Source organism: Xiphias gladius, chromosome 17, assembly GCF_016859285.1.
Source record: "Xiphias gladius isolate SHS-SW01 ecotype Sanya breed wild chromosome 17, ASM1685928v1, whole genome shotgun sequence".
NCBI classification, from domain to species: domain Eukaryota; kingdom Metazoa; phylum Chordata; class Actinopteri; order Istiophoriformes; family Xiphiidae; genus Xiphias; species Xiphias gladius.
In genome coordinates, this window is record NC_053416.1 from 8082122 (window position 1) to 8109575 (window position 27454).

The 27454-nt window shown below is 43.3% G+C and overlaps 3 protein-coding genes across 3 annotated transcripts in view; 1 reads left to right on the top strand and 2 right to left on the bottom strand.

The window, feature by feature from the left end:
• LOC120802754 (stAR-related lipid transfer protein 13-like) overlaps window positions 1–10649 on the bottom strand; it is a 56904-nt gene extending 46255 nt beyond the window's left edge. The window contains exons 1-5 of the mRNA XM_040150872.1: window positions 10208–10649; window positions 9104–9263; window positions 6768–6876; window positions 4655–5686; window positions 1392–1526 (exon numbers count right to left, since the gene is read on the bottom strand). Of these exons, the coding sequence (XP_040006806.1) occupies window positions 1392–1526; window positions 4655–5563 (1044 nt within the window). The 5' untranslated portion in view covers window positions 5564–5686; window positions 6768–6876; window positions 9104–9263; window positions 10208–10649. The remainder of the gene's footprint in view (window positions 1–1391; window positions 1527–4654; window positions 5687–6767; window positions 6877–9103; window positions 9264–10207) is intronic.
• On the top strand, window positions 10418–14164 carry rfc3 (replication factor C (activator 1) 3). Its single transcript, XM_040150874.1, has 9 exons — window positions 10418–10821; window positions 11935–12072; window positions 12240–12307; window positions 12496–12593; window positions 12762–12943; window positions 13084–13220; window positions 13327–13425; window positions 13520–13589; window positions 13687–14164. The coding sequence occupies exons 1-9, from the start codon at window positions 10735–10737 to the stop codon at window positions 13876–13878; spliced, it is 1071 nt and encodes a 356-aa protein (XP_040006808.1). The 5' UTR covers window positions 10418–10734; the 3' UTR covers window positions 13879–14164.
• Window positions 14165–14763: 599 nt separating this feature from the next.
• On the bottom strand, window positions 14764–25736 carry kl (klotho). Its single transcript, XM_040150873.1, has 13 exons — window positions 24886–25736; window positions 23482–23912; window positions 23291–23370; window positions 22984–23146; window positions 22291–22396; window positions 21407–21556; window positions 20623–20858; window positions 19427–19622; window positions 18766–18944; window positions 18100–18207; window positions 17672–17777; window positions 16983–17109; window positions 14764–16017 (listed from the first exon to the last, which is right to left on the bottom strand). Exons 1-13 carry the CDS (start codon window positions 25600–25602, stop codon window positions 15683–15685), a joined length of 2934 nt encoding a protein of 977 aa, XP_040006807.1. The 5' UTR covers window positions 25603–25736; the 3' UTR covers window positions 14764–15682.
• Between the last annotated feature and the right edge of the window lie 1718 nt (window positions 25737–27454).

The window sequence follows — 27454 nt, forward strand, 5'->3', positions numbered from 1 at the left end:
AAACATGTCGGTTTTATGGCTGTTTTTCTGGCTTTCCAGACGGTTTGATTGAGATTAGCTTGATTAAATGCAGCCTTTTTATAAGAATTCCTACTCTTCTGTGCTGTTGGTTTAAGAGCTATTTGAGGTTACCAGATTTACACTTGGTAAGCATAATGAGGCAGCTGGAATGCCCTGTGAGAGGAGAACAGAGGAGCACAGCACAGCAGCCATCTACAGACTGTTCCTCTTCCAGACATTATGTTAAATACAACTTCAAAATAACAATATGCTGTAATAAGCTCAGCGTTTACTATCTGTAGTTTCTGGGTGATTAGTGCCGTTTCGAGATGGATGCTAGATGAATCAGAAACTACCTGATTCGTGAAAGCCTTCCATGGTAGAAAAACAACAGGCCTGGAAACCATCCAAACTATTATTCTTAATTAATCTAACCCATATTAAATAGTGGGAGAGACTGCAAGCCTGGCAACCCATTCCCCTGAGTAGGCTCCCTTTTCAACATGTGTGTGGCACACTGTATGACTTAATGGCAAATTGTGCTTGAGTGCGTGTGGCCATGAATGGTGTGGTGAAAAGTATCGCTGAAGTTATGGACTTTGTCTAAAAATGAAACAATATATTACTGAAAGTAATGGCACTCTAGCACTTTGATTAGACTATTCTGCAATCTAATCAAAAACCATATAATTCATGTCATCCAGCTTTAACTTTAATTAAAATTTCATGCACACCATAATGTGATTTATATACTAAAGTACCTTATGTTAAACCTAGTCACAGGAGCACATCAGACAGCCATTCTAACTTTCTGGATGATCGACTCATGTGGAATCGAAAAGGTTTTAATTTTAAAGAGGTGATCACTTATGGTAGCACCTCATAAGGAAGTTCTGAGTCACACTCAAAAAACGGTAATGTCTGTGTGTCTAGATCTGAACTCAATGTTAACTGAAAAGGAGATGCAAACTCCCAAACTTATATTTGCTGTTCGGTGCATTTGCTTGTCTTGAACAGAAAGTGTCACCAGACTCCATTCAAAAACTGTCCATTTCATGTTGTTTTCTTTTCAGCAAAATCTACATAACTTGGAGAACCTTACATAGGATATCTGCATGAAATAACCTTCTGCATAAATCGAGGAAATTCTTCAGTCATGAAGCAGTACTGTTTCAGCCTGTCTAATTGGTTCACAGTATATCCACTACATCTACACGTATGTGAATATACACTTTCTATGTCATGTATGATTGGTCTTATAATTGTTCCTCCAGCTTTTTATCTTTGTGAATTCTTTTATGACTATAAATATCCTTTGTTCCTGCTAAAGCACTTTTGGTAAATCATATAAATAAGTCGAGCTTGACTTGATGTAACTGTGCTTGACTTACCATGGTGCTCTGCTGCTCCTGGTCACCATTGGTCACGTCTGGGTGGAAGGAATTGACGCTTTGGACTCCTTGGGTCCCGTCATTGAGCTGATCCAACTTGTTCATCAGCAGGGTCATGGAGTCACACACAGCAGCCTGATGATACGGGTCAAAAGACATAGATGCAGGTAAATAGGGCTCAAGGGCAAACTCTGGGTTTAACCTTGCGCTGAGGCCTTCGATGTATGCTGGTCTCAGAGAGATCTGCTGAACCTAACTCCACACACACTCCTCTTCCTCATCCACCTTCTCCACCGTCCGTTGCCTCCAGGACCCTTGCAGATGAACACTGTGCTTTTTCAGGGGTACACATTTGTACCCTTACATTGTGGACATGGTGTCACCTTCTCAATGAGATTATTGTAGAGTGGGAATGACAGAAGAGAAAAAAAGTATAGATAAACATAGTTGCTAGTGAGGAATAAGCTGCCTTTGCTACATTTAAAAACAGCAATGTACCTAATGCATATCATGTCACTGTGTTGTATCTGTCCATGTCATAGTTATGCACATACCTAAACCCTTGCTTTCCCTCTCTTTCTCTCTCCACCCATTGGCCATGGACTCTGACTGAGACACTTGTTCGCCGGCCTTCCAGGAAATGAACAAACTGCTTTGTTTCTGGGCTCTGCTGCCAATCCCAGAGTTCCAAAGGCTGATAGCAGCACATAGGGCCCCTTTGAGGAGCTTGAAGTCCAAAAACAGCCCCCTCACTCACACACACATACGTGCATACACACAAGCATGCCCTCACCCACCCACCCACCACTCACGCACACAAACACACCCTTCTGTCCACTCCTATTCCCAAACCCATCATGTTGACCAGTTTAAAAAATATCTGCAGTAAGGGCTTTGGCAGTAAAGCCATTTCCTGTGTGTTACAGCCCCCACATCTCCAGATTCCTACACACAGGAACACAGAAGGCTGTCTATGTGCACCAGGGTGCTATTTTTACCCTCACTATGGGGGAAAGAGCTGGCATGAGGGGAGAACACAGGGAGTGGGGGCTTTTCAGTGGCACGAGTGACTGCAAACATGAACACAAGCGCACACACACAATGTGGCACGTAATTGTGCTAATGTGAACACAAACGCACACTATCGCATACACACATGCTTTTTTTTTTTGAACACACTCATTTTTCACAGCACAGTGCTCTCAGAGTTCATGAAATGTTAATAAGCTTCTGTCTAAAGTACTTACAGAGGAAAGAGCTCTTAATGCATCACTGTATTTCTGCTACAAGACCATTTCATTATTTGTCTGTACTCTCTCGGAAAGGCAGGGAAAACTATTATCCATGAATGGCTAAATAAGTGTGTCCTCAGTCTATTAGGTTGCTCTGCAGCTCATTACATTGATAACTTGTTCGATAGAGGAGAGAAAATATGTCGTGCCAGTGTCAACGCCATTTAAGTCCATTCCAAGACATGTTACAGACCATGTCCAAAGAGGGTCAAGACTAGGTAAGAACTGAAACTGACAAAAATCAAATCATCAACCTAGTCCAAGCCTGAAAGGGGATTTAACCAGCTCCCATGCAATACACTATTCTGTCATTTTAGAGTTAGCTACGTTATCTGCCTCCAGACCCACATACAAAAACGATCTGGATTTAAACATGTTATCAGAACAGGAAATCTCCAATGGTGCTGTCTGTAGTAAAGTTGCGGATACGCAGCAGTAGCTTCACTTGCAAACTAATTCTGAGGATTTTCCAAATCCAAAAAAGAGCATTTAGCACTAGAAATTAGTAATTCGCAGAGACGGGCAGTTGCACTTTTTTTCACGTGGGAACAAGAGGATAACCCTTTAATATGCAGAAGTCATGCCTTTATTCCCCTAAATAACAGATCATAGTATTATATACTCAAGTAAGAAAAAAAAAATCGATATTTTTTTAAACTTGATGAGAAAAGCTTTCTTGATTTTACAGAAATGTGCTCAAGTGTCCAGTGACCGAGGCTACATGACAGAAAAAGTGTCGTGAGATTGGACTCAAGTATTACAGTCAAGCTTGAAGGCCTCGTTTCACTTCAAATGCAGTGTAATAACTTGTCCTTTACTCCAAATTCCTCAAATGATTTCATATGGCAAAGTTGTTACCCACAGTGAGGAGTGTGACGAAACTGCGTGAGCCAAGATATTCTAAGAATGTGGAAGCACAATGGTGCCTCTTTTGACTTAACAGGTATTCAAATGAGCATTGCCCTAAGCCTGTCAATAAGTGACTTAAAAAGCGACTTGGTTAAACTCTGAGAACGACATCACAAAAGGAGCGCGGGAAGAACTAATCCTTTCATTTCAGGCCAAGAGGGGGAGAACAGTGTGCAGTGTGCCAGAGGACCGTTATGGGAACGTGCCAGCGACTGACAGGTGTGAGAACATGGTCAGGGGCACGCTCACACTAAATGATGCCCGCTGGTGAAGTGCATGCTGGGAACTGAGGATGCCAGCACGGGCCAGGAGAAAAATGAGAGGAATTTATGATTGAGGGTACACCTGCCAAAATATTCCTTTTTATTCAGGTACCCCTTTTTTCAAATTGTATAATAAACACAGTGTTTTTCTCTTTCGCTTCATACACTCATCTTCCAAAGAATTCAAATGATAGTGAACCCTTTATCTCAACGTTTAGCAGCATAATAGCAGAAAAGTATAAGTAAGTATAGGAACCAGGGACTTTGCAACCCCATCTCTGCATGTCTGAATCTTTGAATCTTTTACCACAGCCACAAAAGGAAAAAATATATATATCTTGTTAAATGAGGTAAATAGATTTTATCAAAGCTGTTAGAGCTGTGATTTATTGTGTGGAGGAAAAAAAAAAATACTTCACAACACGCTCATGCTGAACAATCTGAAACAACTTGACATTGCTGCCCCCTGGTGGCGCGAGTAGGGTTCACAAAATTGGCATTTTTGGCATGTGGCAGTAGGAAGAGCACAGGCTTGATTAATGAAGTTCATGATATTGTGCATGCTGGCTCACCGTCACACTGTCATGGCTTGACGGGCAACTTGAATCGTTATTGTTACTGGTAAAACCTGTGCTTTTCCTACTATGACAGGATAAATGTCTGGCTGTGAAAAAGGCCTATCTTTGGTGCAACGTAACACAGGCGTGCAGCTACCAAATTGCTTTCTCTGGTAATTCTACACAGTGAATAAGACTTCTGTGTCTTTGTTATCGCACTACTCCTGTCTCACTTTCCTTACCTTTTTTCCATTGTTCTCCTCTTCCTCCCGGCCACCTGTGAACTCGGGTTTGCCCTTGCTGGTGGGCTTTTGCCAGCCAGATGCAGTGCTGTTAGGCTGGGCATCCGGTCTCTTCCTCAAGCACTTCCTGTTCCTGCTCAGGTTCCTACGGCGACGACTGACCAGGAATTCCTTATACTGTAATGTCTCGGGAAAATCATCATCCTCATCATTGTCACCCTCTACCTCTTCAGTGCTGGATGAGGAGGACTCCCCACCATCAGAGCTCCCATTGGCAAAGACCGCCTGGTTGTCAGTGCTACAGTCATAATCGCAGAACACGATGGCGCTCTGCTGGTGCTTTACTATTCTGAGCAGGTCCGATGAACAGTCCTCGGATGCATTCACAGACGCTGGCAGATGGTTACAACTATTTTTATCCAGGTCAAGAAGCATCTCATCAGGACAGGGGGTCTCCGTGGAGCTCCCTTCTTGTTGCTGAGGTAATGTGGCTCCACAACGTGCCTCCATCTGAGAATTACTGAGAACAGCAGCTCTGCAGTCCAGGGCCGACACCTCCATGTCGCCGCCTGTTCCACGAGCCATGTCTGAACTCTTGCTGCTTCTGTAGTGTCCATTCTGCTTTAAGTCAGGCTTAGTTGATTCACAAGAGGAGCCGTTGTCCATCTTCAGCTCCCTCAGGCTTTGAGCATGACTGGCGGCAGGATCCGGAGCACAACTTAGCAGAGGAACAGGTTCAGACATGGTTATCATTTGGTTGTCGGAGCTTTGAGTCGGGAGGGGAACTTGACCTTGCAGGTCATCCAGAGGGACACTCACAGCCTGCGGGTAAATATGCCTGTTAGGCTGCTGCTGAACGGGCAGTGCAACTACTGGACCTTCGCGCATTACTAGGGAACCAGTCCTCATCTGTAAGTCCTTTTTTGGTGTTGCCAGTGTTGCCTCATTCAAACAGAGCCTGATCAAGTGGCAGATCAGGTCAAGCTGCTAAAATGAAGCTGTGAGTGGATGAAAATTCCTTTGATACCTGAGCTGGAGAGAGAAGGAGCGAAAGTAAGAGACATAATGTAAATTTGGGCGAACTGATTCACGTGCACACATGCCCGCTAAAGAATATATGCATGTATAATCAAGTCTAATTTGTTTCTTTAAGTTGATGTATATGTCTGGATTCAAGTGTGATACGTAAGAAGGATGAAATTGCTGCTAAGACATATTTATCTGCCCATTCAATCACAATCAATCAATCCTTTTTTGTCTCTAAACATATCGACCTTTGGGCAATGAGACGTGGCCCTGTACTCCAGTTTAACAATCCACTGCAGGATTTAAACTCTGCTGGCATTAAGACACTGTAGGGTTTTTAAAAAAAAAATAATTTAAAAAAAATAGCTCATTATATTGAATTTTTCTTTTTTCTAGAGTGTAAATTGTAAAGAAAAATGTATTTTTGATGCGAAACGTGACGACATTATTTTGAACAGTGTAAAAAATTATTTTTCCATTATTTTGACACTGTGAAACTGTTATGTAAGTGCTGGATATGAGTTAAATGGGATATTTTGGGTCAGAAGGACCACAAGTGCGACTGGCCCATGCCAAAGTTTGTCTTCATAACAACCCCACAGCGCACCACTCCGTAGCTGTCAGACTTTTTTTTTTTTGACAAAATGCATTTTGCTCAAATACATTGTTTTTTCCTGGTGGATATTTTTGGCTGCAACCAACACACCATTTCCTTGTCTGATATGTTTCATTTGTCTTTCAAACAGGCAGTGGTGGGTCTTAAAATGAGCTTATAATCCTGAAAATTCTATCACTCGGGAGATCGACACACAGACAACATGTGTATGGAAAACATACAAGTCGTTTCCTACAAGAGTTTCAAAGTACACACTTGCAAACAAAGAGTCGTTTGTTCCCAGGCCATGTCTGTCCAGTCTGTGAAAAACATATTACCGTACAGTGATTTAATAAATCCTTTTCAAGTGATGCCAATAAAGACTCAACAATTAACAAAACGGGTCATTTTTAACTTTGACAAGTTGCTTGACAAAATATTCAAGGTACTATAAGGAAGCTTTAAAGAAACAGAATTCATATTTCAACATACCAGATGACTTGCACAGAAGCTGTGTCACCCAAGAACACATCCAGTGCAGCAGTCTGAAGAACCAGGAGGTAACACACGTATCCAGCCAAGGAAAATCAGTGCTTTCATGCTTCATGACACAGAAATTACAAAAAGAGTGAGTTTATGTCTGAAAAGATATGAAATGCGGTGAGGGGAGGAGAGAAAAAGAAAGGGCAGAGGAATGCTTTTCCCTCCTACATTACCTCAGCAAAGAGACAGGGCGCTACACAGGCAGGTGTTTGTGCTATTTGTGCACGTGTGTGTGTGTGTGTGTGTGTGTGTGTGTGTGTGTGTGTGTGTGTGTGTGTGTGTGTGTGCATGGAGTGAGACTGTTCATTTTCATGTAAATGCAAGCACAAGTAAGACAGAAAAAAGATAAATTATGCACTCAAAGCAAAATGAAATTTAAAGTTCTGTTGTGGAAGTGATCAGATCAAATAGCTGCACGCACGTTAGTCTTACACAAACAAACTTTGATTAAAAGGCTTGGGGTCTCTGGCCCACCATTCATCCTCCCCGTTCCTCTTTTTCACTCGTTGCTGCATAACATGGCTTGAGGCAAAGGATTTTTTTTTAGAAGCACATTCCTTGACAACACATGAGGTAATGCATGTTCTTATCCTCTCTAAATCTCTCTGATTTCATACTCTTTGTAACTACAGCAAAGCTGTCTGTGAGCCTTAATCCAAAAGAAAGGATTTATAATCTTTAAAAAGCTGTCGACAGACTGTGGAATTCCTCGAGTTTTCCAGCAGACGTTGAATTTCATGTTTTGGAGGGGAATGCCTTTGGTCAGGACCAAAGAACTGCTATTTGTACGTTGACACTGAGGATGATTCTGCATGTTGAGGCGTGTTTCGCCCTCACGGTCTTGGGGAGAAGAGATCTGGTCAAGGTGAAGGTAATAAAGTGGAGGTGGAGGTAATAAAGTGGAGGTGGAGGTAATAAAAAGTTAAGAGTGCAATACTTATATTCTGAATTGCTTTCTGTAATATCTCTTCAACCACAAGCCCAATAAAACTTTTTCCCGGTGACACCTAATTACCTAGAAAGCTTCAGGGGGATTTGCTCAGGTATAAAGATATCGGATATAATTCATCTAAATACAAAGGAGCTCAGCAATGGTACAGTATCTTTTGCAGCATTCTCGGTATAACAAAATTATATTTGAAAAACTCAGCAACTCTGTATCTTTCCAAATGATGATTCACCATTCATCTTGTTGTGAACTGTTTTCTGACAGTTGACAGTTTTCACAAGAAGGTCTGTGGTTTTAAACTGTTCGAAGTGTTTGTTTTTTTTTAATATTTGGGTTTAGGGGATGAAAAGGCCACAACCCAAATTCCACTGAAAGTTTCATTGTGTTTTTGGGTGAAGTGACCCTGTAAAATACCTTTCCTCCCCAGTATGTGGAATAGGAACTACTGTTAAAAGACCATACAGCATCAGCACTAGTTGAACTATCAGGCAGCCAAGTGATAAAAACATACTAATTCATGAACATAGAGTGATCTTGCCTGCAGGAACTTGATTAACTTCACCCACCAAACCCCGACCGCCTCAGATGTTACATTGTCTTACATTGCTGTGATGATGGATGCATATTAATTTAACTCAAACATTTCAATACAAGCAACGCCAGCCTGCCGAGACACGCTTCTCCACATATAACATTCCTGTCATAGAGAGGTATAGTTACCTGGCTCGGGTTGAAGAAAAGTAGGGCAAAGAAAAGGAAGAGACGGGGAGACAAGGTGGGATTTGACAGGTAGATACAGCATACACAAAGTAAAACAACGAGAGAATAGAAAGAGGAAGATAATAAGTATCTGTTACAGCTTGGGTCTTTTTTCAAATCTACAAACCAATTCCTCTGAGGGAGAGAGCAAATTAAAAGTTTATGAAGACTGGGTGCAGAAAAACACTAATACATCCAGACTGAATTGTGTACGCGGTGTTATCTCGGCAGCGTGTACTGTAGATCCTGTGTAAAATATGAAAGACAACAAAACCTGATTCTGACAACAAACCAACATTCATTTGCTTGTGGTCAGATAAGCGTAGAAAAATATACTCTCCAGCTCTATTTCTGCATGACAGAAAACACTGCACTTTACTCGCCTGGCGGGGGAGGAAAACATTTAATGACTGGCCAAGTGATTGCCTAATTTTTGTTTGTATGTGAGCCTGAAAGGATTAAGTGTAACATTTTGCTGTCAGACTGTTGGATACACAAATTGGTTGACCAGGTGGGGACCACAAAGTATGGGTGTTTAATGAGACCTCTGTGCAAAAAGCAACAAATTTACCACTACCTGCTCATACTGTACCGTCTCATTATAGCGTGGTAGGACAGCGCGGTGACATTGTGCCGCTCCTGTTTCTGGTGCATGGGGATTAACTGTACCACATTCCTTGTTGGCATCAGACTGTTTCGTTGTAGTCTCAGTGTCTTCAGGGTAAACACGTACAAATCTGCAGCAATAAAGAACAGATGTTATCCTTTCAATTCCATATAGGATATAAGCAGATTAACCCGCTAGTGGGCCTCTATGAAGCTGTGCTGGGTCTCCATTAACCCCTCGTCATGCCCTGGGCTTTCTACCAACAAGACAATGTTTGTCCTGGGCTTTATACACACAAATCTCTACTTACACCAGGGCATAACAACAGAAGTCGTAGTGCATAAATACGTGTACAGCACTGAGCGATATGATGATTTGGAGTAGAGCTGCGACCATTGGTTGATTAACCGATTAGTCGTTTGACAGAAGATTAATCTGCAACAGTCCATCGAAAGTTTCAGTAATGTTTTAAGCAACAATTCTCCAACCAAACATTCTCTGGTCACAGCTTCTCCACTGTGTGCATTCGCTGCTTTTCTCTGTTTTATATCATGGTAAAAGATATATTTGGGGGTTTTTGACTGTTGGTCAGACAAAACAAGAAATTTTAACGACGTCGCCAAGGATTTTTAGAAAATGTGATGGATATTTTTCACATTTCCCTGTCATTTAATAGACCAAACAATTAACCAAGTCTGGAATAATTTGTCATTCATTATTTGTGTATTTTACTTTCTCCTCTGTTTTTGAATGCTGAACATACATTTGAGTACATCTGGTAGGCGACTTCACATTTACTCATTATGCTGGGGTGTATATATTGTGACCACATCCTTACACTCTCATCAGTGCATACACTGCTTTCTTTTTTTCTGTGTGTGAACACATTAAAAGACAAAAGTACTAGTACGTCCTTTTTTTTTGTGGCTGTGTTCAGTATTAAGCTGTGCTAGGGGTCTGTGTGTGTTTGTGTTTTTGTATGTTAACACAGAGAAGGTAGTATTATTCCATCACAGGAGACCTCTGAGGCTACAACAAACAATTATTTTCATGATCAGTAGGTCTGACACTTACTTTCTTCAATAATCAGTTGATGGTTCAGGGTTTAAAATGTCAGAACACCGGGGCTCCAGTAACAAAACGTTGACTTATCACCCAACATCTGGTGTGCTGTCCCTTGTTACAGCTGGGTAACAAATGACTGAGGTCAATCTGAGGTTGAAGATAATTATCGGCAATAATTATTAGTTTGCTGCTGCTCTTCTATTCCCCATCGCCAACCCCCTGCACGGAGGCCTGGTGTTAAGCTCGTTGCCGATTTATTTTTCTGGCAATCAACTAATCGATTAATCAACGAGCAATTTCAGGTCCGAAGTACTGGTTTTTCAACGCAAGCAACGCCAAACAACGTCGCTCGGCCAGTAGGCGCCCGACAACAAAACGCTGCCAACACTTTTTGGCCCCTTCGCCTCTCCGTAGCTCGGGAACAAACACCGGCGCGGTTTGTGTGTGCGTCTGTGAGTGAGTTTTCGCGGGAGAGTAGCAGCTTGTCTTTCCCGCTGTCGAGACGGACGATAACAGCCCCTAAATCCCATAACGCCATGAGTTTGTGGGTGGACAAGTATCGACCGACTTCCCTCGGGAAACTCGACTACCACAAGGAGCAGGCGGCTCAGCTGAGAAACCTGGTAAGAGGAGAAACAGACCGCCCGTTCGTTCATCGTTCCTCCAGGCGAGCGTTAGCATCATGCCCAATAGCTGCTCGGGCCGAAACCAACAACACTAGTTTAGAAATTATTTCTTGCGCCGGTCAGCCTTCGACAACCTGGCTAAAATCGGTCATTAACGTGGGAACGTCGTTTGCACCGAGTTAAGCTAGAGTCGACATAGCTGTCTCCACAACGTTAGCGTGATGTACTACATACTTAGTGCGTCGGCCTGTCATTTCTGCTTTAACGTCGCTTTTTTTTTTTTTGTTTTATCCCGGTTTTATTAACACGGAGACATCATGTCGTTAGTGCCTGGCGACACGCAGCTGCGAGCGTTTAAAAGACCGGGAGGAGGTTCGGTGACCGTGTAAGGAAAAGTCGGCTAAACGTCTGCCAAGCAACGCTTCGCTCCGCCACGAGCGTCACGAATGGCAAGGAAAGTAGTGGCACGACAAACTCAGAAGTGACAGTGAGACCAGTAGGAGAGCAGTGAAGTGTTTTTCTTTGAAACCAATCAACAAATAGGATTTTTTTTTTTTTTTTTTTTAATGGCGTCTCCTCAAGCTCTCCCTCCATACCTGCTGCCTGCTGTTGACATAGTACAGCCTTGTCAAAACGTGACGATGCAAATACTGAGGCAAGTGAAAGTAAATAAACAAAACGACAAAAGTAATAATGGTAATGTATTACCAAAAATACAGTCGTGTGCAAAAGTTTAGCCACCCCCTTTATTTATTTATTTGTTTGTTTGTTTGTTTGTTTGTTTGTATGGGGGGGGTGAAAAGAGGTTAATGCAACCCTCGCAGCAAACACAGTGAAAATTAGGTTTTCTTCAAATGTTAATGCACTGTCCAGAACATGAGAGTCAGGTCTGCTAAAGCACGATGACATCCGTAGCAAGTCATGACCTCTAAGATATATTTTGAATAGTGGGGGACTTTAGATTGAATCAAACTGAGTCTAGCACCAGGGGTAATCCATTTATTCTGTCCACTCTTTTTTTTTTTTTTTTAAAAGACACAACATAGTCCGGCCTGTTCCAAACGAACCTCCTTAGAAGAACCGAAACCTCTTTGTAAATGTGTGTTTCAGGTTCAGTGCGGCGACTTCCCACACTTGCTGGTGTACGGTCCATCCGGTGCGGGGAAGAAGACCCGCATCATGTGTCTGCTGAGGGAGCTGTATGGAGCCGGTGTGGAGAAGCTTCGCATAGAGCACCAGACCGTCGTGGTGAGAGGGGAAACTATGAAATGCAGTCACTAACGCCCCCCCCCTCCCAAAAATACACCACTCACATCTAGTCTCCAGTCATCTCTGCTGTCAGTCTTCATTAGTCACAGTTCAGTTTTCTGATGAAGGCTTAGTTGCATTACTGTTTTGTGGGTTTTTGACTGCAGGCGCCTTCAAAGAAGAAAATAGAGATCAACACAATAGCCAGCAACTATCACTTGGAAGTCAATCCAAGGTACCGTAGTAATGAGAAATTACATTTACTCGTGCTTTAGTTGAGTGTTTCAACTTTCTGCTACTTTATACTTCTTCTCCACTACATTATTGTACAGAGAATGATCGTAACTTTTTTTACTCCACTGCATTTGACAATGGCTGTTGCATATTCTGAGACTTCATTATTTCTGTGTCTGTGTCGCGCAGTGATGCAGGAAACCAGGACCGTGTGGTGGTTCAAGAGCTAATTAAGACCGTGGCTCAGTCTCAGCAGATCCAATCCAGCAGCCAGAGAGAGTTTAAAGGTAGGAAAGACAGACAACCCTCTGTGCCTTTTAACCAGTGAATGCTGGTCCATGTTTTTAAACATCAGAGGCTCGTCCTTCCTCTGTGAGCTAGCTTTCCCTGACTCTACTCTCGGAAAAACTATCGGCCCGTTGCTCTTGTAGTAATTGGCACACCTTCGTTCTCAGTGGTGCTGCTAACAGAGGTGGACAGACTCACGAAGGATGCCCAGCATGCTTTGCGCCGGACAATGGAAAAGTACATGGCCACCTGCCGGCTTATCCTCTGCTGTACCTCCACCTCCAAAGTCATTGGGCCAATTCGGAGCCGTTGTCTGGCCATCAGAATTCCTCTACCAAGCACGGAAGAGGTAAGATAGAGATCGTAATTAATAACCATCCGAAAGTAGCATATTAGAATACCTAAAAGTTTCTGCATAAATTACGTCATGATCAGGACATTTTCACTTTTTTTTTTTTTTCCCCCTTGTCTGTTTTTCCTGTTTTCCAGGTCTGTAATGTTCTGACATCAGTCTGTAAAAAAGAGGGTTTGCTCCTCCCACCCGAGCTGGCCAAGCAAATCAGTGAGAAGTCTGCTCGCAACCTCCGCAAAGCTCTTTTGATGTGCGAGGCCTGCAGAGTGCAGCAGTAAGTTCTCGCTAAATGTAGCGTTCTTCCACAGCATTATCCGTCGATTAGTATGGAATATAAACAAAAAGGATGTGCTTATTTGGCCTGTGTTAATCTTTTCCAGGTATCCATTCTCGGCGGACCAAGACGTCCCAGAGGCAGACTGGGAGGTGTACCTCAGAGAAACAGCCAATGCCATTGTCAGCCAGCAGAGCCCTCAGAGGTAGGAGAGGCAAAGCGCGAGAGAGGAGAGGGTTAGTTGGTCCTGATAGAGACTTAAACTTTAATTGCCTTGCGTACCTGTCTCTTTGTTCCAGGTTGTTGGAGGTTCGAGCCAGGTTGTACGAGCTGCTGACTCACTGCATCCCTCCTGAGATCATTATGAAGGTACCGTTTACCACACCCCCTCTCCCATTAAAGAGTTGAAACAGTTTGCAGTAATGTTTAAGGTAATGAGTATTTCCCTCGTCCAATCCTGTAACAGGGACTGGTGACAGAGTTGTTGAGTAACTGCGATGGCCAGCTGAAGACAGAGGTGGCCCACATGGCCGCTTACTACGAACACAGGTTGCAGCTGGGCAGCAAAGCTATCTACCACCTAGAGGCCTTCATTGCCAAGTTCATGGCCATCTACAAGAAGTTCATGGAAGATGGTCTGGATGCCATGATGTTTTGACTCTGAATGGACTTAAATACTGTTACTTTTCTTGACAGGAGTTCAACAGCCCTCGTTTATTTCCTGATCTCTTACGAGACTATCAGTGGATTTGTTTCTGTGACCCAGAATGAATCTTGATAGTCTTTGCAGTTTGTGGGTTTATGCCATGGATTGTTGCCCAAAATCTCAGCACTGTACACAGTTTGTAAACCTTGAACTGTCACTCTGGGGGGGTAAAATACATAATCCAAACAAAGCAGCTTTGATAGCAGCTATAGCAGGCATTGATTTGTATTTATAAAAATAAAAAAATACGGCAAGGACGATAGATGTTCTTTAAAAAAAAATCTACATCAGAAGATTACAGTAAATTTCTTTAACGACACGCAAAGAGCCTGTTGTTGCTCTAGGGATATGACACAATGTGTATTTTATTACCATGAACAGACATAAAACAGAATCCTTACCTAAACAGACCTTTTTTTTTTTTTTTCTTTTTTTTCCACATCAACCTCATCAACCATCACTCCCGAAACCATGATAATGAGCTTTATGATAACTGCTGTTGGGTATTATAGAACATGACACTGCCTACAATACTGTCCAACATTGTTCATAGGTTCCCAGTATGTGAGACAGACTGGGAACACGGGGAGAGAGTTAGGGGGATGTAATGCAAAATAGAGATCTAATACACCAAAAAACTGTAGTGGCAGTGTTTGTTTTTTTGTTTCGTTTGTTTTTTCCACCTTCTTGTTTAAGCAAACTTCCTGTCAGTTGAGCAGTAAAATAAATATTCATTACAGTCACTAAATGGCACAAACTAGTCTGAATAACGCATTATTAGACCAAAAAAAAACAACACACACACGGACCTCTTTGAGATGTGCTGTCAACTTATAAAGGCAGGTACAAACAGGATTTTAGCCGTAAAATGTACCATCACCAGAGGTTTCTTCCTCTGGATAACGTCCTTTGATTCTGTGGGAAAATGACCCCTTGGCAGCATGGTGGAGTGCAAAGGGTCTCAAAAATGGACACCCCCAATGGGTGACGCTTGATTTTAACAGCACAACCTCTCAAATAAAGCAGTTTTGAAAAGTCCTTTTCTGTGAATTACACCATCATCTGGAACTGATAATGTGCAGCTGTTATCAAGATTTCAAAACTTAACTGCTCATTTGTTACATGTTTTTCTCATTATATTAAATGTTTAGGTGACTGGTGCATTGTAGCTGAACTTTGACTATTTAGAAGTGGACTTTGACAGCTTGGTTAGGTGTGTTATTGACTGCCAGACATCTTGATCCTGTCACATACAGCAAACTTAAAATTGAATTCATCAGAGTTTCCTTTGTGATTCACTGTACTTCATAGTCCCTTTTCTTGTAGTATTTACCTAATTTTGTCTTAGAGCTGGGGTGGAAGAAGGATTAAGCCTGGACATTAAGTCATTTATAAAGTCATTTTAAAGTTGCTAGTCATTCCACAATATTCTAAAAACAACTGGAGATGCAGTCGAGTCTTTAAGAGTTTATCTAAAAAAAAAAATCAATCTTCTGACATTTATGGGTTCATCGGGTACCTGGCAGGTTTTGTAACAAATTTACACCAACATTACATAACATTTAATACAAGCTGTGACACCTACAATGTGAGGATGATTTCGCCACCTAGTACTTATTCAGACCTCCATATAAGATTAAGTCAAAAGAAGTACTATAACTAAAAGTTGACATGAACTCCATGCTGCTGAATAAGCTCAATTTCTTGAGTCATTTAAAAAAAAAAAGACACTAAACAAATCCTATAGTCACAATCATCAGTAACACTCCTTGTGTCTCTTGGCTGTGTAGTAGATGATGAAGCCCAGGGTGATCAGCACCCCTGAACCCACAAGAGTCAGGAAGCCCACCACAGGCCTCTTTACCAGCACATGGCACCCCAGGCAGGGTTGTGGGAAGCTGGGGCACTGCTGGGGCGCAGCTCCCTGGATGGGGAAGCCGTTGTGCTGGATGATGTTGCGGTAGTTGGAGAGGGAGGCCTTGATGATGACCTCTTCGTGGACTTGGCCGTACAAGCCAAACCCGGGGTCCCTTTGGTCGCTCAGGGCGTAAGCAAAGTAACCCTTCAGGTTTACACCGTCCAGAGTGTACGCTGAGGGGGGAGGAGGAAAGACTGAACATGTGAGATGGTCAATATTCATTTTCATTTACCTGTGCATGTAAAGGTGAGGCAGGGGGATGGATGTGTGACAGCAGAAAAAAAGGTAACACTTTACCTTTAACCTCCCCCTATTTATCATCAATTAGTAGTATGTAAACATATAAAAATTGTTTATAGCACATAATAAAATTATAGGAAGATATAGGGACAAGTGTTTATTAATGTACTGTATTTTCAACCATTGTAACTTCTCATATGAAGACATTAACTATAATTACAACTTAAGAGAAAGTTAAGTTGTCCTTAACTACATTAATAAATATTTTTAAATATCTTAACTACATTAAAAGTGTGTTATGAGCAATTTAATAAATATTACTATACTGCTAATGTTACTGTTCTAAAAAAATATGGAACATAAAACTTAATGGTGCTCCTCATCATCAACACAAAAATGTCTACACATTTTTTTTTTTTTTCTATTTCAACTCTGGATGGTTGCCACTTGGTGGTGACAGAGCACACTACAACATATTATAACAGGACACTTTGGGCACAACATGGTGCGACACTGCAAGGTTTCAGATTGCTTGCCAAGGCCTTCACTGAGCGAAACCCAGTAAACTTTACAAGGACAGGTAACTGGATGGTAAATAACCTTGAGTCAGCAATTCGGTGTAGTGTGTGTCTCTCTCTCGATATTTTTGGTGTGCATGCGTGTGTGTTCTGAGTCAGCTGCCTATTCGGAGGTCAGTGGCCTGAATACTTGTCTAATATTTAAGCCCTGCAGAGGCCGTACAATGAAAGTTGTTGACCAGTAAGGGGGAAAACTCCAGACGCCGCCGGGGGGTTCGATCACTCAGTACACTAATGCAGTCATGACAATATGCAGCTCCCACGTGTGTTGCATTGATCCTATAACATGGCAACGGTAAAACGTGTGTTTGTGTTCTCACCTTTCAGCGCCTCATTTATGTAGTTGTACAGGTAGTAGACTCTTAGGCTGTCTTTGAAGCGGGCCGGGTCCTCCTGGACCCCATTGGCCATCACATAGACAGGTACGTCACAGTAGTGCTCCTTCACCTTTCACAGCAGAGGAGCAATGGCACTTTTATCCCATCACCTCCAGAAATGTTTGAAGACATTTAAAAATACTCTGCGTCGAATAATGTTTTGTGTATAGTCACGTTTTTTAAGTATAAAAATAGAATAATGTTTGTAAAAATTCTTAAAGTTACATCTACCCCTTCTGTCTCATTATGCAAATACTGGTCGATTTCTCCTACTTCACTGAGGTTCCATTCTCAGTGTATGTGGACTGAGAATTTACCTATTCTGCTGGGCCTTCACACCCAAATGAAGAATCAATAAGCAAAACACATTTTTGAGTGGAAGGGGGACTTTAAAATGTGTGCGGTGGTGAGGTTGTAGTTGCAGGATAGAGATAAATGTGTTTGCCCCGTTTGTCTCGAATCAAATCCCACCTGAGCCGCCTGTGTCCTACTGTAGTCTTCACCTTTACCAAGTCCCTGTCAGTTCGCCTACTATTGGTTTTGGTGTGGAAAATGAGGTCGACATTAACTTTTTAACTCTTCACAAGACTGTACAAGGACAGACAAGACAAACCAGACCCCTCCACTCTCACCCAGTTGAGGGCTTTCCTCAGACCCCAGGGGACAACAGGCCTCGGGGACATGATCCACGTGGTGTCGATCATGTGTTGGACCTCCAGCATTGCCGTGTAGGTGTATCTGCAGACATGGAGATGATACAGAAGCTCATTATTGGTTGTATTCTCTTCTGGATGTATCGCTACATCCGGGCAACAGATTCATCTTCAATTACGCTGAGCTACTTTAACATTGGGGCAGTCGATCATTCTTACAAAACTATGAAAGGGGGTGTGCAGTGGAGTAGTGGTTAAGATGCCTATCATGTAACCTCAATGTCCCTGGTTTCGATTTTGACCAGGGATTTAGCCACTATCAAAGCTGCATGTTATAGCCCCCCCCCCCTGTTTCCTGTCTGTGTAACTATCAAAATAAAGGCAAATAAAAACTGATTTAAACTTACGAGTCTTCCTTGGCATGCGTCACCAACTTGGTGCTGAAGTGACTAATGGCAAAGAAGTCATACGTCCCTTTAACCAGCTGTCTGTCATCCTCATTGAAGACTGGCAGGCTGTGGAAACACACGCAGAACAGATGGACTTTTAAATAGGAGGTGATTTAACAATAGTATTTAAGAAGTACAAGTTAGCTTTGGCTTTGCTCCATTAATTTGCTATCGCTCCATTCCAATGTCAAATTTCATGACAGCCCATCCAAAAGTTTCACTCAAACCCAACCGCAAACGTCAACCTCGCGGTGGCACTGCATGGAGAGTCAGAGGCTCATCGAAGCAGTTCATCCTCTGGAGACCACGAATGTCAGTACAACAATTCATGGAAATCCATCTGAAAGCTGCTGAGATCTTTCAGTCCGGACCAAAGTGGCTGACCAACTGACAGACCAACATGGCCATCTATGGACCCAAGCCGGTAGCATGGATAAAAATGCTAACCTTTGAATAATCCCAGTATAAATTGGACCCTTAAATCCTGTTACAAACAGAAATACATCAATACATCAAATTACAGGGGCTGGATCATCTGTTAACGTTTCTTCATTTGGACTGTAAACAGCTATATTACTTCTCTGGCTAACAAAGTAACTGCACTGATGTATGAAGTATTTGTACTCAAGTGAGTTGAGCTGTCGCAGCCAGCTCCTCATTCCGAGAGGATAGTCCCCGCTGCCAAAGATCGGCTCTGCAAACCAGCCAACGCGGAAGTCTAAAACCCTCTTAGCCGGTTCCACGTCTTCACGGCTGAACGAAAAGGCTGGTTCCACCCAGTCCATGTGCAAAGCCAGAGACACCTGAGACACATCACCGAACATGGCAGTACAGGTGATCATTCGCTGTTTCGAACACATTGTCAAGTCCTCTGGTGCACAATTAAGTGTTCAATTTTACATTACGTGGATTAGAAAGTGTAATTTTATTTGGAATAAACAGAAGCACCGCAAGCAAACATGGGTGAAAAGACAGAAGAAAAAAAAAGAGAAAAATAAGAAAAAAATTTCCCCTCACAAAAAATGAAACCGAAAAAATGGAAACGAAAATCGAACAACGCTGTACTGGCACCAGCTGGTTGACTGAATGTAAAACGATCTATGGAAACTGACATGTAAGAGCAAAACCGCAAAGACATCTTAAAGCAACATATGTTTCTACAACAAAAATAGTGACTTGTAGATTACTTGAGTAATATTTAGGTAGACGTGTATGAACCTATAAACTCGAAATAATAGAAGTATTTTACTAAATCTAAAGAAAAGAGACCTTAAGTTCTACTCACCTGTCCTCCCTGTATATGTCTAAACTCACGGTCATAAGCGTGCCAGGCCAGAGCGTGCGCCCGCAGCATCTGATGGCCCTCTTGGTAGCTCACCACCTCATCGTTGGGCTCATTCAGGGTGATCCACATCTTCACATGCGCACCCAGTTCTCTGTAACAAAGTCTGGCGTAGTCTGCGAACGCCTCTGGAGTCTCCCTGAGAGAAAAGTCAAGAGTGGAAATTTGATGTCCGCACTGAGAGGAATCATATGTGACGTGTATGTATCGGTCACACGCTAGTTTTGTCACAACCAGGTTTTAATGTACACAGTAGAGCTGAAAAGAATAGTTGATTAGTAATTAGTAATGATTTTTTTTAAGCCAAAATACAAAAGATTCAGCGGCCGCAGCTTCTTAAACGTGTTTTGTTTGTTTTTTTTAACTCTTTTATGATAGTAAACTGAATATCCTTTCGATTTTGGACTGTTTGAAAAACAATACAAGCAGTTTGAATAAGTTAATTTGAGTGTTGGGAAACTGATGGACATTTTCACGATCTTCTGACAAAAGACAAGTGCAACAGGCCAAACGTTTACTCCGCTGATTGAGAAAACACACACAGTCACACACCAACATGTGAGGAAATAAATTATGACGAACATCTCAGATGAACCTGTGAACACATTACACTTGCAATGTGTGACCTCTGGAATTAAATTATGGCCTGATAGATTTACAAATAATGGCAGCAGGTCATAAAACGGTTGAAGGCAACAAGGACAGACTGTTTCTGGGAACATGGTTTGCATGTTTACTTTTACAACAGACCAATCTGTAAATTGTTGATTACTGTAATAAACCATACCCGACACTGATGGATGTTTATCAGTTCAGTATTTGGGACAGATTTCCGAGTTCTACTGGTCATGAAGCTTGTTCAACATTCATGTGAATAATTTAAAATTTAAATTCAAATCAGAAACCCTTGAGGAAGAGCAGTGAGATAGAGGAGGGTTATTTAACTGAACAAAGAAGGCCCGAGCCCCTCTGACCTCAAACCCTTCGGCCCTCCTGAAGCATTCTTGAGCTTCATCCTTGACCATTCCTCCTGCCGGCCTCTGTCCGATGAGGTTTTTCTCCTCCTAAAGGTATCAACCGTCGTAAAACCTGCTGGAGCTAAAAGAGCTCTAACCCCCAAAATCCTCCGTTACCCTGACCTGTTCAGCCATCTGTTGGCGGTGTCCAGCGGGGCCGGCAGGCTGCTGCGCTGGCGTGTGTGGTGCCACAGAGTGACCACGGGCGTGACGTTGGCCTGCAGCAGCTGACGGGTGAAGCAGTGGTAGTAGCCCAGCAGAGTAGTGTTAGGATGAGCCACGTCACCCGTGGGCACCAGAGCCGACCAGTTCAGCGAGAAATGGAAATGGTTTACCCCCACCTGCCGGATTTCATCCACCTAAAAAGAGCCAGGAAGATAAACATGTAACAACTTCAAATATTATGTATACTGTAACCATACCAATCTATGAAAATCTTACAACATATTTGTACCTTCAAAAGTAAAAATTTGTACCAAGTTCTTACACACCAGACAGTGTCATTGAAAGGTGCATCGGATCAATAACTGTGACTGTGGAAGAACCACTTTATTGTGACGTTTTCATTATCTTACAAATATGTACCTTAAGTGACAAAAATGTTCACTTAAACAATGATATAATTATTAGGGACTACTGAGAAAATCGATATGGTGCAAAGTTTTTTTCATTGTAATTTTTGTTTATCTATTTATTTGACAGGGGCACGATCCCTCACCGACTTCCCACAGTAGTACCTTAAATGACTTTAGTTCAGGATGATAAGGAATACGTTTGTATTTAACTCTCAGGAACTACGTTGTAACTTCATCACGGTTCAGACGTTGCACACGTGGGGTTCAGAATGTGCTTTATATGTTATAAAAGCTATTCAAATGGCAGGTGTTTGACTGGTGGAAAGACAGACCTGCTGTCGGACGGTGGCGTAATCAGCACAGTGTGTGGTTCGGCGTAAAGGCGGCGCACTGAAGCCCTCCAGCCTCATCAGCGCTCCGTTGTTGGAGATATTCCAAAGGTAGACACTGGGGTCCGCAAACTGGTTGGGCGCGGTCTCCACCTATGACATGAGGAGAAACAGAAAAAAAAAAAACACGCCGGCGTAAACATGCACCTGCTGATCCTCTAACACGGCTTTTACCTCTTACACACAAAAGCAAATAAAGGCCAAATAGGGCAATTTGGTAGTACTTGTACTGTTTAGCTCAGCAGGCCGACACTGTGAGGTTTTGTGGTTTATGATTAAGAGAAGACTCATCGCCGTCGCTGTTCCTGAGCTGGACTTTTACCATGAAAGTGGCAAGTTCAAAATAATGTGATAAACGTGATGCAACTTAGTCAAGGCGGAGAGGGATTCATTTCCTTTCCCTCAACACTCAATAAAAATAAAATAATAATAATGGTGGGACTTAAAAATGTCCAATAGAGCTATGAGTAGAATATACAGTTTATGATGTGCTGGGCACACAAAGCTGTGTGCCAAAATGAACAAGTGGAATCAAGGTCAAATAAAGAATGTTGTCTTTTGCTTTTTCAGAATGAACAAATCCTAACACTTAACTAAATATTGGTGGGGTTTACACTGAATCTCTGCATCAAAGTGAATGTTTACTCAGTTTCCTCTATTTCTGAGGAAGTATTCTCATCGTGTTTTTCATTATCAGACCTCTGCCGTATATGTCACAACTGACCCTCCGCGACTCCCCTGTCCTTCCTCGAACACGCATGCAGTACACACACTCCTCCCGGCTTATCCTGTCCTCAACACTGCCACACGCAGCAAAACACGTATACCTGTATGGAGTTGGCGGATACCCCCCAGGCGAAGTCACACGGGAATACTCCCTGCGCCGGTCTGTTCTCTGGAAGTTCCGGGAAACCATTCCTCTGGATGACGTTCCTTCGGGAATAACAGATAATGATCACCTCAGGAGGAGCCGAGTCTGCATTTAAAGCATGATTATACTAATGCTGTCTGCATTGTATAAAGTATAAAGTTTTGTTTACATCTTGTTTAAATGTGACAGCTAGTGTGAATGTCTAAAAAACACTTGATGACTGAAGGGAGCAGACCTCCCTTTTGGTATTGGTAAAAACTTGTTTACTACTGAAGCAACAGTGTGACAGAGAAGCTTTCAATTATTTACCTGCAGTTGAAAAATGGACGGACTAAGCGAAGTGACAGGTTTATCAAAAATACATTTCTGCTGCATTTGAGTTTGCGCTCAGTTCCTTCAGTGACTACAGATACTTGAAAACACCCAGTAACAAATAAGAACCAGCAGTAGTGAGGTTTTTAAGACATCGGCATCTGTGCCACAGTGTTACTCTTATGGTAGGATGGGCGAGCATTGTAGGTGAAATCTCGATCTGCATCTGCATTGCAATTGAAACAGAAATTAGCATTGTTCTTGGCGTCAGACGAAATCGGCTGACACCTGCACTGTTCATCCCTCGTCGAAATCACCGCTCAGTCGCAGCATCTACCTGTAGAAGGTGGCAGATGTCTTCGGCTCCCTCTTCATGTCGGGAGTGTTGAAGTCAACGTAGTAAAGTCCCCGTCGTATTCCATATTCTCTGTGCCACTCGAAGCCATCGATCAGAGACCAGGCTGTGTATCCGATAACATTCACTCCATCGATGACGATTGCTGCACGGCAAACACAGACAGATGGATGGCCCAGATTTAAGTCACTACTGTTCCTAACTGAAGTTCAGTTTCATCTAAAAGGATTCATGCCCATATTTGAGATGGGAGGAATCTGGATCTTGATGCTGTTGTGTTGTTACTCACATTTCAGTGCCCCTGCGATGAACCTCTTCAGGTAGTACATGTGTTTTGGGTCTTCTGTCTTGGTATTCCCGAGGACATACCTGTGTTGAGCATCAGCGAAAACAAGGTGTTCCACAGCAAGGCAAACGCCAAAACAACACGCAAGAAACATCATAGATGTACAGACCCACCAAGAGAACATCTAAACCTACCAGCCGCTCTGCACCACAAAGATGGGCGGCTTGTCATACTCAGCGTTGACCCAGTAGAGCAGCATCCGCAGGTCCAGATCCTCCTGCTGCCCAAACTTAAGGCTGTCGTTGATGAGCTGGAAGCTCAGGGCCGCTCCGTGAGAGAGGGCGAAGAAGTCGGCCGTTCCCCTGACCTGCTCCCTCTCCTCCCGTGTAAAGGCGGGCAGCCGTGAGCCTAGCCTGGCCTTCATGCAGGGAGGGTAGTCGCCGTCTGTGAACAGCGGCCGTGCGAACCAGCCCAGGACATGGTCCAGGGAGCACTGACACTCTCGCAGGCTTTCCAGGCGGGTACGACTGGGCTTGATCCAGTGAGAGGCCAGCGCCATGGACAGCTTGCCCTGCTGACGGGGTCGGTAGTGCTGGTTGTACAGATGCCATGCGGCCGCGTGAGCCTGAAGGACAAGCGGACAGAGAGAGAAATGATGAGCAGACGGAGGGGGAGGAGAAGAAGAGGTTGGAGAGGGTGGTAGGTATAAAATGATGACGGAAAGAGAGGGTGAGAAGGATGAAATGAGGAAAATCCATCAGTCAAACTTAATTTCATGTCTGCGCCCCAACATAAAAATGTATAGATCAAATTCAAAATTAAAAAAAGAAAAGATTGATACAGATTATAAGATTGAAAGGTAAAAAAAATTAAAGTGAAAGAAGATAAATAAACACGATTAAGTAGACAGTGGTGGAAAGTATATTTACTGTACTCCAATATTCTCTTTTTTTAAAATGCCCTCACACATTAATGGATCAGTCATAATAATCCAAAATACACAATAATAATGAATGCCGTGTATAGTAAAGGGCCATTCCACATAAGTACTTTACTTTTGATACGTTAAATATATCTTGACGTGTTGTGTATTCACTTAAACAATTTAAATCCCTCTTCTACCACAGAGTACCATAAAAACAACTGAACGAAAAAAAACCCCATTAGAATATAAAAACTATACAATCATTTGATAAACGCTTTATAACACACTATAATGTAGTTATAAACAGATAAAAGGACATTTTAAGTGTTTATAATGTACAGTATTCGTCAACAATTATAACCTCTCCTATCAAAATGTAATTTATATTATTGCAACTGTGTTATATTATCATTCATTATCTGTTTATTTACCTGCCCTCACCTATGGGTGCCCAAAGAGCATTAATAAAGACTTATATCTGCCTACAACTACATTAAAGTGTGTTATAAACCATCTATTACATGGCAATAGATGGGTTTGAATGCTAAATGGGGGATCGGAGTAAATAGTTGTCATTAAAGTCACTTTTGTAAACACTAACTCAAAGTTACAGCCATTTCTGAGAAGACGAATCAGAGGAAAAACCATTTATTCTGATCTCGTCAAACCTCACTTTGAGCAGATTGTGTCCGACCCGGAACGGGAGATCGGGGTCGTTCTTTATCCCGGGAGCGACCACCCCGGTGCCATACCCGTGCCGCGCCACCACAAATGGGTTATCAATGGTGATCCAGTACTTCACATGATCCCCGAAGGTCTGGAAGCAGAAATCGGCGTAGTCCCTGAAAATCCCCACCAGCTCCGGGTTGCTCCAGCCGCCGAGGGTCTGCTGCAGGTGATCGGGCAGGTCCCAGTGGTAGAGCGTGACCACCGGCTGCACGCGGATCTCCTTCAGCCTCTTGATGAGCGTCCGGTAGTAGTTGGTGCCGATTTCGTTGTAACTCCCGCGGGTGCCGTTGGGGAATATCCTGGACCAGGACAGGGAGAACCGGTAGTGGCTGACCCCGAGCTGCCTGATGGCTCGGACGTCGGCGTGGATGTTGTGGTAGCTGTCGCTGCCCACGTCCCCGGTGGCCATCCGGTTCCCGCCGCGCGTAAAAGTGTCCCAAATGGAGAGCCCCTTGCCGTCCTTCTCGAACGCGCCCTCCACCTGGTACGCCGCCGTGCCCACCGCCCATATGAACTCCTTGGGGAAGGTATCGTAGAGGAACGCCTTGTCACCGGGATAGGGCAGTTTGCTGAAACGTCCCCACGTTCTTAGACCCGAGTTGGGCTTCGCCGCCGCGCGGGCGAGGGCGAGAAACGTCAAAAGGGCGAGCGAACCGCGCATGGCGCCTGAGTCTACGCTGGCCTCGGGTGTCCAGCTTTTTTCTCTCCACTCTGATCTTCACTTCACCATGGCTCGGGGGCTTCCCGTGATTAAACGGCGGACTCTGGAGTGCAGCCAGCCAGCTGTGAAGCCGCCGCACGCCGCCTCTCCTAATCTATCAATTATTAGCTAAAGCACCTGACGCACGAAGGTCTCCTGGCGCGACGCGGTGTTGCGAGCCCCAAATGATCAATCTCCTGCAGAGCGAGTAAACACTGGCTTCAGTCGTAAGTAGAGGGGGGAGATCAGGAGCAGCCATATTAAACGACCCCCCCACTCTGGCCTCGGTTTATCTTTTTCCACCAAAAGAGGCAATTTCACCTGGATTTGCTCCTGCCTCGATTCCGAGGGGCCAACGGGAGAGTGACCCAGGTGCGCAGGCCCTCGCGCGGTCTCGGTAACGGCGCCATTATCACGCATCCTCAGCTGGCGGATGACCTCATAACTCCGTTTAAATGTCGCCCGTCAAGAGCGCCGCGAACTCATCTGCATTTTTCACTGGATCAAGTTCAGCCAGGAGGGCATGCGGGCAGATGATGGGGGGGGGGGGGGGGGGTATGCAAACAAGCAGAGTCAGTGTACCCTGTTGCACCGCAGTCACATTACCTCCTTATCTTCCTGCTCTCAGCTCGGTTGCCTGGAAACCCGGGCCTCTTTGCTGCCGGCCGCCCTGGGCCGCATAACACCGGCGCAAATATCGGAGGAGGTGTGAAACGTGGCGGCCGGCGTGGCGGCTCCGCGCCGCAAGAGGCTGGCGACTTGCGCGGCTTGAAGCGTGACAACCCAGGTCAAAATGGACATTGTCTGCACAACCGTATTGAGCCTGTGGTGGTTTACACCCATAACTTTGATAAATTTACTTTGGAATGAACAGTTTGAAATAAATCGAGGACAATCTCTGACAGCAACAAACTCCATTGTATAGAGCTGAAGCGATGAGTTGATCAATTGCTTGACAGAAACTAATGGATGAATTCTTCAAGCACAAATGCTTTTTATACTCAATATGTTCATGGGTTTAAACTTTTGGTCTGACAAAACAAGACACGATATGTTATAGACCAGACAATTAAATAATCAGCAATTGAACTGATAATAAATAAAGTTCAAATAAAAAAATCACTGAGTTGCAGCCCTGAAATTGTGAAAATGGTCTGGAAAAATAAAGCTATGAATGAACTCTTTGGTTATTTACACAGATTAAAAAAAAAAGGGGGGGGGGGGTATTATAACGTGATCCGTTGTCAACAAAGGTTCTATCACAGAACATCCAAAAATACTGGCGACCTGTGCAGAGTGGGAATTTTACATTTCTGTCATCCAAATGCATTAAAAAGATAAATGTCAACAAATATTTAATTAAATCATATCATTAGGAGAAACTTAGAATCTTTTTTTTTTTAACCATTTAAGTTTGATAGTAATGGGGGGAATAACAAGGGGTTTCCTTAAGGGCCAGTGGTTTGGTTGAGAGTTGATTTTTGATTTTTATTTCAACACTACTACTTTGTTTTTGTTTTGTGTGCCCCGGACCCCAGAGTCTATGTATTTAGCTGCCAGTCCCCATCTGACTGCACAAGTTAAGAGGTAAGACTACTCGCATCCTCCCAGCGGCCTGTCCTGAAGAATCCACCAGTAATCGGTCTGAAACTGATGCCCGTATCAACACTTCTCATCTCAAAAGCCAGGCAGTATTTGCCCAAAAAAAAAACAAAGTTGAAAAACTAAAAAAAAAACGATTCAGTTTCGGGGAAATAACAATTTGGAAAAGCTCGAGCTTCTCCTGCTGAAACCCAGACAAGTGACAGCATTA

Bases quoted from the DNA above. Each gene is read 5' to 3' on its own strand.
- kl (XM_040150873.1), bottom strand. From the start codon at position 25,602: ATGCGCGGTTCGCTCGCCCTTTTGACGTTTCTCGCCCTCGCCCGCGCG. The intron at 23,913-24,885 runs GTGAGGTTTGAC...CTTGTCCTTCAG, and splicing joins TCGGACACAATCTGCTCAAA to GCTCACGCGGCCGCATGGCA. The intron at 20,859-21,406 runs GTCTGTCTTTCC...GGCTCTTTTTAG, and splicing joins ACGCCACCGTCCGACAGCAG to GTGGATGAAATCCGGCAGGT.
- rfc3 (XM_040150874.1), top strand. From the start codon at position 10,735: ATGAGTTTGTGGGTGGACAAGTATCGACCGACTTCCCTCGGGAAACTC. The intron at 12,594-12,761 runs GTAGGAAAGACA...CTTCGTTCTCAG, and splicing joins CAGCCAGAGAGAGTTTAAAG to TGGTGCTGCTAACAGAGGTG. The intron at 12,944-13,083 runs GTAAGATAGAGA...CCTGTTTTCCAG, and splicing joins CTCTACCAAGCACGGAAGAG to GTCTGTAATGTTCTGACATC.